Source organism: Agelaius tricolor, unplaced genomic scaffold (genome assembly GCF_023055355.1).
Source record: "Agelaius tricolor isolate 1412-34295 unplaced genomic scaffold, bAgeTri1.0.p SCAF_6, whole genome shotgun sequence".
Classification (NCBI taxonomy): Eukaryota; Metazoa; Chordata; class Aves; order Passeriformes; family Icteridae; genus Agelaius; species Agelaius tricolor.
The window spans coordinates 47,845,977-47,863,227 of NW_027269266.1; the positions used below are offsets into that span (position 1 = coordinate 47,845,977).

At 40.3% G+C, this 17,251-nt stretch overlaps 1 protein-coding gene across 1 annotated transcript in view; it reads right to left on the bottom strand.

The window, feature by feature from the left end:
• The window catches only part of FBXL2 (F-box and leucine rich repeat protein 2), a 51,508-nt gene extending 34,714 nt beyond the window's left edge, over positions 1-16,794 (bottom strand). Inside the window, exons 1-2 of the mRNA XM_071429743.1 lie at positions 16,474-16,794; positions 2,659-2,720 (exon numbers count right to left, since the gene is read on the bottom strand). Coding sequence (XP_071285844.1) covers positions 2,659-2,720; positions 16,474-16,476 — 65 coding nt within the window. The 5' untranslated portion in view covers positions 16,477-16,794. The remainder of the gene's footprint in view (positions 1-2,658; positions 2,721-16,473) is intronic.
• Positions 16,795-17,251: the final 457 nt, after the last annotated feature.

Below are 17,251 nucleotides of genomic sequence, written 5' to 3' on the forward strand. Positions count from 1 at the left end.
AAGGCATTCAGACTCAGGCTTACAACAGCCTTCAGGTGAAGGCTCATAAAACAAATTCCCCACTGATAAAGCTTTAGACAGGCAGGTCTGTGCCCTGAAACTTCCTTAGATATCCACATGCTGTGGGGATCAGAACCCAGATGCATAGATGCATGTCCCTCTTTCTGACATGCTCTGCCATTGGCCTTGTGAGTTTGTCCCTGCAGCAGTACAATTTCAAAAGGAGATTTACAGAGCACCTCTCTCACACTTCTCCTTCCATTCCGTTTCAAAACCCTTGTGATCAGCACAGTCTTGTGGGTATAATGAAACATGCACTTTATTTCTCTCTGGCAGAGCAGACCCATGAGATCATCATGTTCTTTATGGAGAAAGCTGACAGTCCCAGTTCAGTTTCTCAGATCATCAACTCTTCTAGCTACATCTGCAACACTGCTTTAGTAAATCACCATGCAATTGCAAAAAGGACATTTGTGTACAAAAAATAGATGGTTGGCTGAATCAGTTCCATGTACGCTTGGCCTGGGATATTTTATGTTCTAGTTTCAGCCCCACAAAGCCTTTCAACCATGCAAAAGGCTTCTTTAGACACTGCTGTAACAGTGTACAGGCAGGGATTAGCTGCACCACTTCCTCAAATCCAAGATAAGCCTCAAGTTGCTTTGTATAAAGCTAACTTGAATATAAGAACAAACAGCTAAGCCACTGGTAGAGTCTAATTACTTGGACTTGTTTGTTTGGCTTTTATTCCTGCTGAATTCTTTAAAATCAGAGAATCACAGAATGGGTCAGGTTAAAAAGGAAACACAGAGGGTCATGCAGTCCAACCTCCCTGCTCAAGCAGGGTCATCCTGGCGCACATGGTACAGGATTGCATTCAGATGGTTCTTGAATATCCCCATTGAGGGAGACTCCAGCACCTCTCTGGGCAATCTGTTCCAGGGCACGGCCACCCACACAGTAAAGAAGTTCTTCCTCACATTCAAGTGGAACTTCCTGTGTCCTAGTTTATACCTGTTGCTTCTTTTTCTATTGCTAGGCACCACTGAGAAGCACCTGGCTCCATCCTCTTGGCATCCTCCTTTCAGGTACAGATAAACATTGACAAGGGCTCCTCTCAGTCATCTTTCTTGATGCTGAACAGGCCCAACTCCCTCAGCCTCTCTCCTAGGAAAGATGCTCCAAAAGAGATCCTTACTATCACAGTACATTATACTTTTCATTACCTAAACCATATAAACAAATTATAGTCAATTACATAAATGAGATACTTAGCATCCATAACAGTGAAAAGGCCAGTAATTTCCATAATTATTGGGGAGTCCTAATGCTTGAAAACAAGTGCTTGCAGATCATGATTTTTAGCTAAGGAGGCACCATCCTACACTGACATTTATCTTGTGGCTCATGTGCGACATTGAGGTCAACAAAGCAAAAGATATGAGAATTCCTGTTCAGGGCATCCTTCAGTGACTGTCTCTTTTAATCACATTTTCTAAACAGTTCCAAGAGTCTAATTAGTCTGCCACCACATGGAATATATCTCAACAAAAATGAAAAGCCTTTTAAAATTCAACTCCTTTATCAACAGACTGCTTTTTAAATATCATTGAGAGAGCACTGTGATAGTCACAATGATTTTAGGAGCATTTTCTTTGAGCACAAGATGCAAAATACCATTGAGATATTCTTCCACTTCAAATCGGAATGAAGCAGTGACATACACACAAGCTGACCCAAACACCTCTTCAGTATATTAAGATATAAATCATCAACTCAATTTTAATAACCCCACTACTAAAAACTGTAATTGCACCATCATAACCAAACCTTTTTTTTTCTTTTTTTTTCTTTCACCTTAAGGATTAGTCTGTAACAAATCCTCTCTGTAGGTACAGAAGACATTGCTGACCTGGTTCAGTTCCAGCTCTGCAGTGGCCACATCCAACCAAGCAATAGCTCCACATTTGGCAGTTGGTTTATTCTATGCTTTAAATCAACTTTCAACCATATAAGAACATGAACACATCCACCAGTCATGGGCTGAACTTACTGATCTTGGTGTTCTAGGTAACTTTTGCAAAGATGATCTACTCACACACCAGCAAGCTGATAAAATTTATGAGTAATCCAATGACTACAATAAGAAAGATCCCTCTGTTGGTTCTGTCTTATACAACACAGACTGGCAGTAATGGTGATAGATAGAGATTTTCACTTTATTATTTAGATAGAGCAGTGACTTTTTTGGAAGCTCTGCCATTGAATTTGTATTTTATTTTGTTATAATAAAGTTCATGGCACAAAGAGTATGAACTATGTTAGAGAATTAGGCTCTTCAGACAGATATAAAACACTGAGACTGTGGAACAGCTGACTACTTGGTACACCAAAGTTTAATGGACATTTTATTTCACTTCTTTTTTTGACATGCAAGTCAAAAATCACAACTAAATGACATCTTCCATGGTACAGTATAACTTGAACACATTAAAACAAATCAAGGCAACAAGGTCAAGAATTCCAAGAACTAAATCAGGTGTGTTATTTATTTCAAGAGGATTTAGGAAAGAATGAATAGCACTTGATAGCCTGTAAAAGCCATAAGCAACATACAATCCTCAGGTTTTTACTCCTTAAAATGTTATGTACAATTACCTTAACAGAAGTTCTTTGGGTAGTTTTTTGTTAATAAGGGCTTCATCATTATTTGAGAAAACCTAGAAACAGAAAGAAAAAACACTATTTTAAAAATCAACAAGAAAAACATCTTTTGAAGAGGCTATTAACCTTCCACTTAGGTGCTTAATTCTCTTCAATTACTGTTAATATCAAGTTTTCAACATGTTAGTTGTCAATACTATAAAATAATTTCAATGTACAGAACAAAGCCACACCCCCATATACACCTGCTCTTTAATGCTAATTTAACCACACAGAAATTGTGGAGCAACTTAATAATTATGAAGCCAACCCACTTACACTGCACAAAGAAGTATTTCAAGCAGTAGGGAAACTTCAAGCAAGACATGTACAAACACTCAGTGGCTGCACAGTCCTAAAACTGTCCCATTACAAAAAAACCCTAGACACTTCCCAGTTATTCAGGTCCCTCCCTTCACTGTCTACAGCGCAAATACTTTGGCCCAGGCATGTGAATATGGATAAAATATAACTATCTGTACATTTAAAGAATTTAGTGCCACAGATAGGACAGCAACTGCTATGTAACCAAAGTAAGCAGATCAAAAAATGCTACAAGAAAAACTGAAAATACCTCTCACCCAAGCTTTATATAATTCATACTTATCCTAAGAGGGAAAAAAAAGAGACTAAAAGAAAACACCCAAGGAAAAAAGCAGGCAATACTAAAGTTTTAGTCAACAGCTAAATAGAAAGACTAAAACAAAGATGTTGACCAGATTTACAACTTAGTCTAAATATTTAAATTTGAGAAATTTTACCACAGGAACACAAGCACTAAACAAAACAGAAGGTGAAATGGAATTTAAGGAACCATAGCAAAGACTGGAAGATGTCAAAGTCACAAGCAATCATTTCCTGTGTAAAGAGAAGAGCCTTAGGGAGTTCATTTGCTGTTCATAATACCAGAAACAAAAACTAGGAAGAAGGATCCAAAACAGATGAGTTTTCTGAACACTAAAAGGTAAACCTGAAAATCACACAAAACATTAAAACAACTGGAAGAAATCTTCTCCCTTTATTAAGCATATGCTGTTCTTGACATCAGGATATTGTTGTTCATCCTACTATCCCCGTACATTGAATACTTGCAAACCATTTGCTTTGCTTCTTAATTAAAAAAAAAGAAAAAAGAAAAAAGGTCCATAAAAGTAAAGAAAGAAAAAAAAAAAAAGCTGAATATAAGCTTGGTTCTGTTTTCATAAAGGAAGGGAGACAGCAAAAATTACACTCCTGGGAATTTTGAAAATATCTCCCCAAAAAATATTGTAAGATTTGAAAACTCGAACCTTCTTCTGGCTGCTGCCAAGAACCTTTTTTCTCTTCCAGTACATCCTAGATTGATTTTAAGTTTAACTGCATACTACTGTTTCAATTTTGACACAGATTTCTTCACCCACTACCTCTGTGCATGGCTATCCACACCTCTAAAGAGAATAAAGCTGTCAACTTTCAGTAGGACTGACAAGTTTAATCAAGCTTCCTTTTCCAGCAACTGGAGCAGCACATTTATTCACAGACTGGATACTACAGATATTCAAAGCATAAAACAACCATGAACACATATTTCAATAGGACAATTCTAGCTCCTTCAGAAGAGAGGCGTTGGCTTTAAGCAGCTCCACATGGCTGACCATAGGCTCAGCTTTGCTCTGGTTGTTTTATTTCCAATACCCATTGCTGCTGATACTTTCAGCCTTTAGGCTGAAATATACCATGTACATCAATGACATTTTTAGAACTGGTTGACTGCTTCTGACTTTGACAACTCATAGGTTTATGAATTATCCATGTATGCCATTTTTACATTATACACTACTCAAAATTTGCAGTTTGGGGCCTGAAAACAATAGCATATATTGGGATTTTTTTTTTTTTAAAGAAGGGACTGTATGCCTAATTGTGTTTACAGCAGAACTCATCCAGAAGAAAGGGGAATATATGCCATCCTCATAGAAGTTAGGATCACTAAACAGTCAAGTAAGGAAATATTCCTGTGCATTGTAGGTTAGCAACATAAATCACAGAAAAAGGATGTCACTTCCATGAGAGCATGCAAAGTCTGTGACAAAACAGACAAGTTAACTTACATCTCATTAATCCTAGTTGAGAATCTGAACATTCAGTATCATAAAACTAAAAATCCTCTTTTAATGTAAATTATTCCATAGCTGCAGATAATGCCTCAAAAGTTATATCATCTAGCAGACACATATATGCATAAGCATATATTTTTAAATAAAGCTACTTTGCAGAGTGCTACTAGTTTACATGTGTGCTGTCACTTTGCCTGTATAAAAAAATCTAATTATCCTTTTTTTTTGCACCACAGATTCTCAAGTACACAGTAGCATGGAGATATATATATATAAAGATATATATATATACATACATATATATATATATGCTCATTGTGTGAGGATAACACAGGATTTGAGTTAGTAAGGTATGAGGCAAGTTGCTCTAAAGACCTGAGCATGCATTATAGCTCCCTGTGTTAAACAGTATTTTCAACTACTCATCAACAGAAGTGAATTGGCTACAAATCACAGCACAGCAGTGATTATTGTCCCTCCGAGGCCAAGCTGAAAAGCTAACCTACAACCAAACCAGCAACTCTGAGGAAAAAAGCTTATCATCTTTATGTTTATGTAAGAATATTCTAAAGTTAAAGTTGGATGGACAAACTATTTGAATACATGACAGCTTTTCTGATCAATATGGTTCATTTAGGAATCCCAGCTAAAACTGAAAAAGCACAGCTTTTACTACATACTACAAGACGTGTGTGACCTGCCCTGCCACACAAAGTACCACACCTGCTACACCAGCCACAGATGAGGCCACAAACACATTCAAAGGTGTTTTCCCTCAAACAGCAACTTTTGTGTGTTCTTGTATGTAGTAGCAGCAGTTCTCATATAATAACGTATTACTATTATGGAATAAGCACATCTAGAAAAATGGAAGTGTCTCTTTAAAGTACTCTTTTACTCTGTGAAAGTTTATCAGCGTCCAGAGCCATATTGCATTTGCATCTCAGAAAAAGAGAGAGGCTGCTTTAAAGGCCCCTCATTAAGTTTTCCCCCTAGCAGAGAGCAGACACAGGACAAATGGAGGAGTCATTTTTTAGATAAACACTTGTAACATGATTTCAAATGCATGCCAGCAAAGAAAGAAGACAGAAGGTGCAAATAACAATAAATTCATTGTTTGAATAGTTTCTGATGATTTAAAACTTCCATTACTGAAGCAAGAACCCTAGTACATTCATGTATTGTTATTTTTATTTTTGACTTAATTTTTATAACATAACCTCTATTTTTCTGTTTCTATTTATATAAAAAAAAAAAAACCTCACCAAAAACATTCCGTTAAGGAAATGTCTGATCGGTGTAACAATATTATAGTATTCTTGCCAAATATAATTTTTTTTCTTTACTTACAGATCATGCTGACAATGACATGCCCTCAGAATACCTGTATGCAGTAATCTAAAATAACAATTAAGAATACCCTGAATGTAAAAAGAATATTTCTCCTCTCATTGCTTTAGTATTTGGTAGCAAGTTTACTGTGTTAAAGATAGGGTATCTCAAACTCTACAAAAGTATGGTTTTAACTGTATAAAATCCCCAAATACAACAGACAAATCTATGCACAAGGTAAAAGGATGTGATTGAACATGTGTAATAAATGTTACTCCAAAATCAGTTTCAAATTTCCTGTAAACACAAGAAGAATTACAGAAGGTCTCTACATTCTAAAAGAATTGCAGGAACAAATAACGCAAAACAAAATCCACAAGAGAAAACTGTAATTCCTTATTACTTGACTCTTGAGCCATTTCTTACATTCCTTAACTGACCTCTCTTGGTAATATCTTCATTGTACTTTTGGAAGATTGGTTACGAGCTAAAAGGGAGTATTTTCTTTAAAAATTACCTGAGAGCTTCTTACATTTAATTTCTTTAGCAACTACATTTTTAAAATGTCTTTATAATATAAACAAAGCACCCATTGTGTAAATCTGTGAAACCCAGAAAGGATAATTTCTCCATTTGAATTCCCTTTCCGTATTATTAAACATACTAATTGCCACTAGTCCTAGAACATTACTTCTTGGTACACCACACTTAGCATGCCTCCACTGAAAGCACCACATTAATCTCTTCTGGTCTAGCAGCTAGTGATAAGGGTCTCCTGTTTTCATCAGAATTAATGGGATGAAGAAATCTTTTCTGATAGAGTTATTTCAACATCAAAATAAGGTTATACTACTAATTTTGGTGACAGTCCTTATATATATATATACTTAAGCATGCAATTTCAGTTGTCATTCAGTCTTCTATTGAAGAGGACTATTTTCTTAACAGATGAAACAGTTTTGGTAGCAGCTCATCCATTATGGCTCAGTTCCACTGAGATATTTATGTATCTAATTTCCACTGAAATCAGAGAAGATAAGGACTTTCAACCTGTCAACTTCTCAAATCAAAAGTTATTAAAAACCCAGACTCTCAAAAATAGCCTTGCTTAGTAGCATGCTAAAGGAATTATGGGCAAAAGTAGGTTTGGGGAAGATGAAGTGTGAAAGACTCTTAAAGAGCATCAGCAAAAGGCATATATACTGAAAACAAGGCTGAAGTATTTATCAATTCAGGAATAAAACCAACATTGGGTCATTTTCACCAAAGGAGAAAATAGGCTGGAATTAAATCCGTATATTTCTGTCCCTTCTATGGTTGACAGAGCACACATGCTATTTAAATTGTAAATGCAGCCATATGTATAAAGCATCAAGTCTTTCAGGTTTTCACAGGCAAGAACAATTTTTATTAAGTATTATCCATGCAGTAATAGGCATGGTAAAACCAAATTTTAAAGGAAAATCCTGAGAAAATAAAATTCAAGTTTTATTCAGTACCTTGATACACAGATTTTTGTTGCCAAACAAAATCCAGCAGCTTGCTGCACATCCCTCCTCCTCTATTGAGACACCTAATTGTTGCCTGTGCAATTTTATTTTGCTGTGGTATTGAAAGCACCTGGTGCTATAGTGGTAGGAAAGCCACCAAATTGGCTTTGCTACCCAGAGCACCTCTCACAAGCAAACTAAAGTAATGAATGGCACTCTAAAAAGCTCTCTATTTAAATACACTACAAAAATGGAGGAGGAAGAAGAGGCAAAATAACCTTCCTTTACCATAAATTTCAGATAATGCCATGTTACACTCTAGCATAAGTGTATAAAATTCTCTAATGCTCAGGGAATTGCTGCTAGCTAGGGCTTCCTCCAGAAATGTACAATCAATGCATCAGACAGGCAGAACCATTTAACACCATGCAAGTGGTGGCAAAACGTATCCAGGCAACAAAAGGAGCGTTAGACAGGATATACATTGCCAACAGAACTGAAGGAAGTGATATTGAAGACACAACAGCTGATGACACAGGACTGCTGCTAAACTAGAACCCATGGTAAAGCTTTCTGTATAATCAATAAAAATTATAACACACCAAAATGAACCTTGAAATACAATCCCATCTTGAACCAAGCTTGTCTGCAGCACAGACAGACTGGCAAAATCTTTTGTTTCAACAAACAGATACTGTCTGCCCTCCAGGCTCTTGTTCCTATGCTCCAGCTGTTCACCCTGCTCTGGCTCAGGCTATGCCTTTGTGCATGTTAAAATTCAGCCTTCTTGGCCTGCTGTGGTTGCTAACATTTTCTTTCCTTTGGACACACACTGCTAGAGCCTAGGGCATGGTCTTCAGTAGCCTTACAGCTTCCTCCTGGCTGCCAGATACCTCCTGGACCTTTTGTACTCGTCTTTCCTTGGGGTATTTTCTCTTCTAATGTTGTGATGACAAATTGACTGAACAAAAGCAACACCCCACATCAGATACTTCTGTTCTTATTGTGCTGGTCATCTTAAAGAGTTAAGGCTGACATTCAGAGAAGATCAAATGCACCTGAGCATATCTCTCTGTTTTTCCTTAATGTTTCCCAATGACCTAAGGCTGCTTATAAGGGCCATAATGCTTTTAAAATTTCCCCAGAATAAGTGCTGTTTAACATAATAAAACCTTCCAGGCAGAAGCAGCTGGCCACACTGCCCACTTTGCTGCTTGATTCTCTTCCAGAAAAGCCATCTTTCCTGTTTTGCCAGCACTGGTATTCATACCACATCATTCACATTTTACTGGAGGGCATCAGCCTGGCTCCCAAGGCCCTGTTCTTACTGGGTGACAGAACAAGGTCACTTGTGAACCTCAGAGTTGAAGTCCACAGCTGCACAACTCTACCTCAAGGCTTCTGGTTGCTCCAACTCCAGTGCTTCTCAGTGCAGAGTGGGAGGTGCTTGGAGCTTGCCTTTCCTGCTGCCTCGAGCACACCAGCCCATTGTTTGTTGCTCAAACAGCTCTCAACACCCTTTCCTGTGTGTTTTTCTCAAGAGCAGTCGCCTATTGCCAACAACATATTTGGAAATCACTGCTCAAGCCTTTTAGAGAGTACAGCTTCATTCCTGCAAGCAGCCAGGGTATTAAGGTCTAACAGGTTAACCTGACCTGCTGAGATGCCCATACCCTAATGCAAGACTCACCCTCTCCTACTAAGTCACCAAGGAGACAGCAATCCTCTGACTCCACTGGGACAGCTCCTATTTTTGCTGGTTAGAAAGGGGAAATCCAATGGTTTGCAGATTAGTGATTGACCTAATTACTTGAAGGCCTAAAATTCAGTTGAAAGATAACATTTTATCAATACTTGCTATCATGTAGCTGGTGTTTGGTAGCCAGCATGGCAGAAAACATTATGTTCAATCCAATACCTCACTAAAAGAAAGAGGCATTAGACTTTATTGGCAAAAAGGGTTTGCAAGCTCTGCTTTCCCTACACTACTGTGAGATAGGAGCTACATGGAAGACTTAATCCTTCACTCAGGTGCACCCAGCTCATAGTTGCCTTTCAAGACACTTAGTTCTAACCATTACTAGAGATGGCAGAACAAACCTAAACCACATAGAAAAATAAACTTCTCCTTACCTAATCTTCCATGACTAGAGACTAGTTCAGATCAGGAACGAAAAATAAATAAAATAAAAAATCCAACAACTACCACACAAACACTAAGAAATTTGGAAAAGCTGTTTATTGTATCCCCGTATATTCTTTGAACATATGCAGAGAGACAGCTGAAAAAACAGGTTTGACAAAGTTTTATCCTCATCATCTGTTAGTCATATACTGATTGGCAAATCTTTCTTTCAATTTGCTTTCTCTTAAAAGAAATAATGACTGAACATTTCCTTTTTCAGATAATTATCCATTACTTGTCTTTTAAGATTATACCCTTCCAAACAGTACATGATGATGCATTTAGACATCATTCCTAAAAAAATAAATTAAAATAAAGCATTTAATTAGCAGTCCAATGTATAAAGTACTTTGAAGTGGAATATGGGGAAACCCATATCATCATCTTTATGGGCTTGGAAAGCAACAGACTCATTAATTAATGGGAGAATGGCAGAAAATTAAAATCAGATGGAAGAAGCAGTTGTTGCCTGTAACCCATCACAAGGGTACAAAGTAGCCCCTCACAACCTTGATTATACATCCCACAGATTCTGTATTTCTTGACCAGGTAAATGACAAATCCCTCTTTAAACATCAAGCAGAGTCTCAAATGGAATTTGCAAAAGCATAAGTTTGAAACACCTGAGAGATTCTTTTCTTTGACCATTCAAGTAACTTTGAGACTCTAAGCAAAAATACTGCTGAAGATTCTAAGGTAGTTTCCATCACAACATCCTCAAGGACTGTGTGCTCAAATGAATAATTGTGTAATCACAAAAATAATCCAGCTGGTGTCACGCCATTTTGTAGAATCATGCTATAAATACACGTTCTCAAAGGCATTCAGAACATGATATATTCCTCAACAAAATCAGTCCAAGAGAAAAGTGTCCATTCATTTCAATGTAGCAACATTTGCCTAGGGACAGCCATGTCGTTTCAGCTATCCAAATTTAATCCACATCACAGATTCAGAGCCCTTAGGAGAATACCTATCAAAACTTCTCTGAATCCCCACTTCTACATATAGCTGTTTTTATTGACATACATATGGCTAAGTTTTATTCCCATTCTTCAATATCAGCACACAAACTAACAGGCTGATGGCACGACAACAGAGACCTGAAATCCTCCTGGAGTGTTCACATGGAGATTCTTCTGCAAGTCCATTTCCCCAGGAGTTTGCACCATTCTAATCTGAACTGACAGAGTCCTCCCTCCAGTCACACAATCCCATATCCAGATAGGTGATTCTGCTTATTGCACTTAGCTCAAACTGTAAGTGAAATCACAGCTTAAGTACTGACTGCATGGTTGAAGCTGTCAGAACCCTTGTTCTAAGTACCTGTGGAACAGAAATTTTGAGTACGAATCCTCCCCCTCCACAACTGCTCTTCAAAAAGACATTTGACACATAAAAAGTATGGCTTATGTTACGGAAATGGCTCTACAGTTTCTACAAAGCCATTTCAAAGCTGTGCTTGATCTGCCTCATAAACACCATGCCAGAACTGAGGTTTATCCTAGTACTGAGTATGAAATCTTTACTATGAAGGGCAAATCTTCTCTGCAAGGCAAATCTCCCTAGAAAATGAACAAGAAAGAAACAAGAAAAAAATCTGCTTTGTGGCTACATATGCCATATATGTAGTGCATAATTAATAAAAGCTGCCATACATGAAATGCATTATTAATAAAAGTTTTCAATTATAAAAGACAAAACTAGATACCTCTTCATGATTACAAGCAGTAATTACACTTGACTTCAAAGGAAATAGCATCATAGTAGCATTTCCAAAACATCTTTTTCAAACTGTTTCAAGAAAGGTAATAGGTTGAGATTTAGAAGAGAAACTGGAGATTCAGTATTTGCCAAAATTTACGTTTCTGCAGAAATAAAATTATCTTGATACATTTGTTTCAGATGTAGTTCTGAAAATAGTCTATAATCTGCAAGCACACTTAGACATTTGCCCCTTAATATTTATATAACTACCATGTAACATCAAGCTATGATATGGAAATGCCTTTGCTCTGTGAAGCTCTGACCTCAATTTCAACCTCTGAAGACTGACAAACTTGACATACTGGTAGAGTTTCACATTTATGCAGATTTGATTATGTCCTTGTCTCCTTGATTTAAATTTACAGAATATACTGGGTAACCAGCTGAACAGCAATCAAATCCAATGAAAACCAAATTTACTGTTTCCTTCTGCCTACCAAGGAGAACATAGGAAAACAATGAAATAGAAAAAGAAGAGTGTAACAAGAATTAAGGTAAATATTTTGAGTGCTGCAGCTTGATACCAAATATTGGTACTTTCTTGTGGGCTACACAGCAGGAGTTCATAGCTCCAAACAGTCAAAAATGTGCAAGTCCAGAAAAGGGCAAATTTCTAGTCCTCCTCTAGCAGTGGCTCCTCCAATGCAAAGATAAAAAGCCAGGGGGAATCCCTCAATAAATTGGCTGTAGTTGATTTTGTCAGCTGAGGTGCCCTTGTGTCAACTATTGCTGCATTTCCATTACCTCCCAGTACCCAACAGAAATTATTTACTCCATTTAAACATCTAAATTCATGCTGTAGTTTTGTTTGGATGAGTTTTGTTCTGTTTTGGTTTGGGTGGGTGGGGGCAGATGCATAAGAGGGAGGTCATTTGAGACAGCAAAAATTAAGCATTTACAGATCCTGTGCTTACTTTTCCTTGACCAAGTACATAAAAAAAATCCCTCTATAAGTATCAAACAGTCAAATGTAAATTGCAAAAGCCAAAAAGCAAAAACATCTGAGAAAGATACTTTCCATTGACTACTCAGGTAACTTTGAGACTCTACTGAGACATACTGAAAAAGAATCTAAGGCAGCTTCCACCACAAAATGATTCACAGGGACTACAGTTGCATAAGAATTAATTTTGTCACAAAAATAATCCATTTGGTTTCACACAGTGCTGTAGAATCACACTATATACACAGATTTTCAGACATTCAGAATACAGCACATTTTTTTGAAAAATTAGGCTGAGAAAAATATTTGATCTTTACAAACCCTTTGTTCTTCAGTCTCAAGAAGAATTAGTTTAAGCTTTGAGAGATATGCAAGTCATTTATTGATCCTGAAAAAAATGGAATTGACAGAGGAGATACCAGTATATAGAGAATTTTAAGTTCATCATTATACACTTTTAATGCCTCACGTATACGTTTTTCTGCATTTATAAGAATGCAAATCTGCTTATCACCATACAGAATTTACTCTGTTTACAACCTTCCTTCTCAGAAGCTTTACAAAGAATGAGAATGTCCCACTCTGCATTAAAAGTTCAAGTGGGAAAGTTGTTTTGTAGAAGCTCAGGGGAACAGCTGGACTCAAGCTCCATCACATTCACATCAAGTATGATGAAAAATTTTAACAGTTCTTGCATTGTCCTAAAACACATGGAGGGGTTAAAACAAACCAAAGCAATCCAAACAAACCCAAACCCACAAACAGCAAAAAAAAAAAAAAAAGGAAAAGCAGAACTCTATGGAGAGTATGGATCACCTTCCTAAAAAGATTATTAGAAAGAATGAAAGTGGATGTTGTGGCTATTGTCTAAACTAGCTTGAGGGAGAATTCCTTGGTGTCACAATTTCATCTGGTTTTGTCCTACTTCGCATATCCCACTTATGTGCATTTCTAATTCAGTAGAAAGACTACCAGAATTGCCAGTTGATAACAATTTACATTAAATTAATGCAGTTATTCTGACTTCTAAATGATGAAACAGCTGAAGTACTGTCAATGTGTAGCCTTCTGCTGGGATTCAGATCAATATTGTCCCAGTGCCAAGACTAGTACTACTTTTCTACACCTACCTAAAAATAGTTGCCATGCTTCACAGAAAACCTGACTTTTATTAGCAATTTTCCACATCTGCTAGCCCCATGTTATCCCTCATTTTAACTAGGATGACCAAATATTCCAGTCTGTTGTAAAATAAGCAAGCAGTAAGCTAATAGTCCTTCTGATTTTTAGGAACATTGATATTCCCTGTACTAAAAGGTCTGGTGTTAATTGCTCAAAATTAATTCTATGAAGCTATGAAAAATTAAGAAGGAAAGAACAATTTGAATAGGACTAACACTGTAAGACAGGAAAATTTGAATTACAAGCATGCATTGAATAAAATACTTGAAAATTTTTAAAATAATACCAAAAATGGTGGTTAACAGCTTAACAGCTGTCAAGTGCAACTAAGAAGCTGCCCAATACAAGAATCTGCAGAGCAGATGGTATAATTTCTGAGATTTCCCCTGTGCAATTACAGCACCAATGCTGTTTTGCAGTATGTCTGCTGAGTTTAGACTGCTAAAGGGATCTCATTGGGAATGTCAAAACGGACCACAAAGAAAACCTCCATGCCTGGAATTTAGTAAATGGAAAATATTTACTTACAGAAAAATAGAATTATTAAGAATGAAAAACATCTCCAAGATTGAGTCCAGCCTCTGTCCAAATACCTCCATATGGTCAATGAAACCATAGCTCTAAGTGCCACAGTAGTTTCCTGAACACCTCCATGGATGTTAAGCATTCCAATGCTTAACAACTCTTCCAGTGAAGAAATTTTACCGTATGTCCAACCTGAGTCTCCCCTGGTTCAGTTCACAAACATTTGGTTAGTTGTTTTTCAGTCTGTAATCTATCTTAAATTTAGAAGATGAGAGAAATCCATTTTCTTGAACTGACTTAAGATACTACATCTTCTCTGATGGAATATTAATATGAAGAACATGTCACTGAGTCACATCACAATCACTCCACCGTGCTACGCCATCCACAGTCTCATTCATGGAGGTTTACTCCTCCTTGTAGCAACAGATACATCCTAAGACCTTGGCAAAGCAAATCCAAACTGATTCTACACAGAAGAATACTGCAATCATGCACAGTCTATCCATATTTTTTATTCCACCTCACATTTTAGTTTTCAAGGTTGCTTTGTTTGGGTTCAGAACATGCAGGCTAAAATTGGGAAGGAACAGAAGGCAATGTGCAGGGGAAGAAAGAGAGAGTGCATGAACAAGCCTTCATGTAAAGGACAAAAAGTTGCAACACCACAGGAATACAGTTCTTCCCTTTGGGAGGCTGAGCGCTCCCTCCGCCTCCCCAGAACCTGATCCAGAAACCCTACTAGCACTACACACACGGAAATATACACATGAAGTGACTGCCTTAAAATACTGTGTACTTCCTCATGTGGGAAAGGCCAGCAACTGCGCCTTCCTGCTGCATCTATTGTCGTAACTATCACTGTGAAGCAGTAAGGCATCAGACAATTAAGTTGTAATTGAAAACAGGGCTCAAACCAATCATCTTTCCAAACACGCTGTGCCTGTCCCTACACACTGCCCCTTACGTGCCTTGTCATCTTCCTTTCACAAACATCTGATGCATCTCTGCCCTGCCACTCGTGGCACACACGAACTGTGTCACATCCCCACAGAGCAAACCACAGCCACTCTTCCTCCTCCGCTGCAACCCTCCTCACACATGTGCTCCGTGTCGTGCCGTCCCCACATACAGGTGAAACAAACCTTGTGCCCGCCACGCTCGCCCCACAAATCTATTATAAATGCATCCATGCACACACATCACAACATCACAGCCACGCACGCTCACACACCCAAGCCACTGCTGCTCTGTACACACAAATACCATACCCTGTATCTGCTACGTACGTACAGGACTACGGATAATCCTTGCCCCACCCATAGCATACGTGCCTTTAAAAATATCCACAGATTATGCCACACCCAATATTCACTATATATACACACAGGAACAAGCCCGTACCAGACAGCAGCAGGAAGACACAGCTACATACATACGGTGCCATGTCATGGCCCTGCACACAATGTCACATCTCTGCTACAACACAAACACACCATACCCGAAGCCCAAATCACAGCAGACACACACAGAGGCACAGCATTACGCTCATTGTGTATCTGCTATGTGCACACATCCCAGGCCACACCCTGACTCACGGCACATGCATAAGGATACAGCACAGCGCCCGAACCCAGCATCCCGCGCATCCACACGGTGACACCCCATCCCTGCCCTGCGCACCGACACACACCCTGGCTTTTCCTCTCGACTTTATAAGGGGAACGACACACCTTCATCATTCCCCGGCCGCCCGACACACCCATATAAACACACCATATAAACACACCATCCCTCCCGTGTTATCCAGGCGGACAACACACCTGACTCGCGTCACACGCCAGCCAGAGCCCTGCCATGGCTGCTCCGGCGCTACACGGGAGGAGGAGGCGGCAAGGCGCCCGTCACATCTCACCCCAGACACGCAGGCATGTGCTACAGCGAGGGGCAGCGCGGCCCCACCTGCTCCGGGCAGGCACGCAGACAGACAGAGGGGCAGACAGACAGAGGGGCAGACAGACACTCTCCTTTCTCTTCGTCTACAGCGCGGGTGGGCGCAGCCCCGAGCCGGGCCGCACGCCCAGCCCCGCATCCGTACCCCGCACTCCCCCGCCCGCCACCCTCGCCTCGGGCTGAGCCGGCCGGCCCTGGGGCCGCTCCGCACGGCCCGGCCGGCACCCGCTGCCCGCCCCGGGCGGCCGGGCCAACCCGCTGCGGCGGGGCGGCGGGGCCGTGTCGCGGGCTCCTCACCATGGCAGAGGCGCGGCGGCGGCGATCCCGGTTGTCCCGGCGACGAGGAGCCCCGAGGAGGGCGCCAGGTGCCCCCGCCGCCGCCGCTGCCGCCGGAGCCGGGGCGGGGCCGCCGCGCGCCCGCGTGACCGGCACCGCCCCTGCGCCGTGGGGCCGGCCCGCCCCGCACCGCCTCCCGGGGGAAGGCGCCGGCGGCCCTGAGGGAGCGGCCGTGAGGGCGGCAGAGGGGCCCGGCGCTGCCCGCCCTCTCTTCCGGGGCTCTGCGAGGTGCTGCCAGTGCTGCCAGGTGTGGCTGCGCCCTGCGCCGCCCGTCTGCAGCCTGGATTTGTATTGGGCACAGTGATCTCCTGGAGACACGCTGGAGACACAGAATCGTGGAATCGTCAAGGCTGGAAGGGACCTTAAAGATGATCAGGTCCAACCATCAACCCAGCGCTACCACTGGAACCCCTAAACCGCTAAGCCACATCACCCAGCGCCAGATCCAGACACCTCTTAGATACCTCCAGGGATGGGGACTCCACCACCTCCCTGTGCAGCCTATTCCAATGCCTGACCACACTAAGTGGATTTTTTATTTTCTAATGTCTAGTCTAAATCTCCCTGGTCTCAGCTTCAGGCCATGACATCTGGTCGTCTCACTGCAAGGAGGTAGAAGAAGCCAGCTACCACCTGGGTACAACCTCCTCTCAGGTAGTCGAGAGCGATGAAAAGTTCAGCCCGAGATGCTGCCGTGGGGGCGGCAACTTGCAACCACGGCTGTAGATGACAGGGGGAC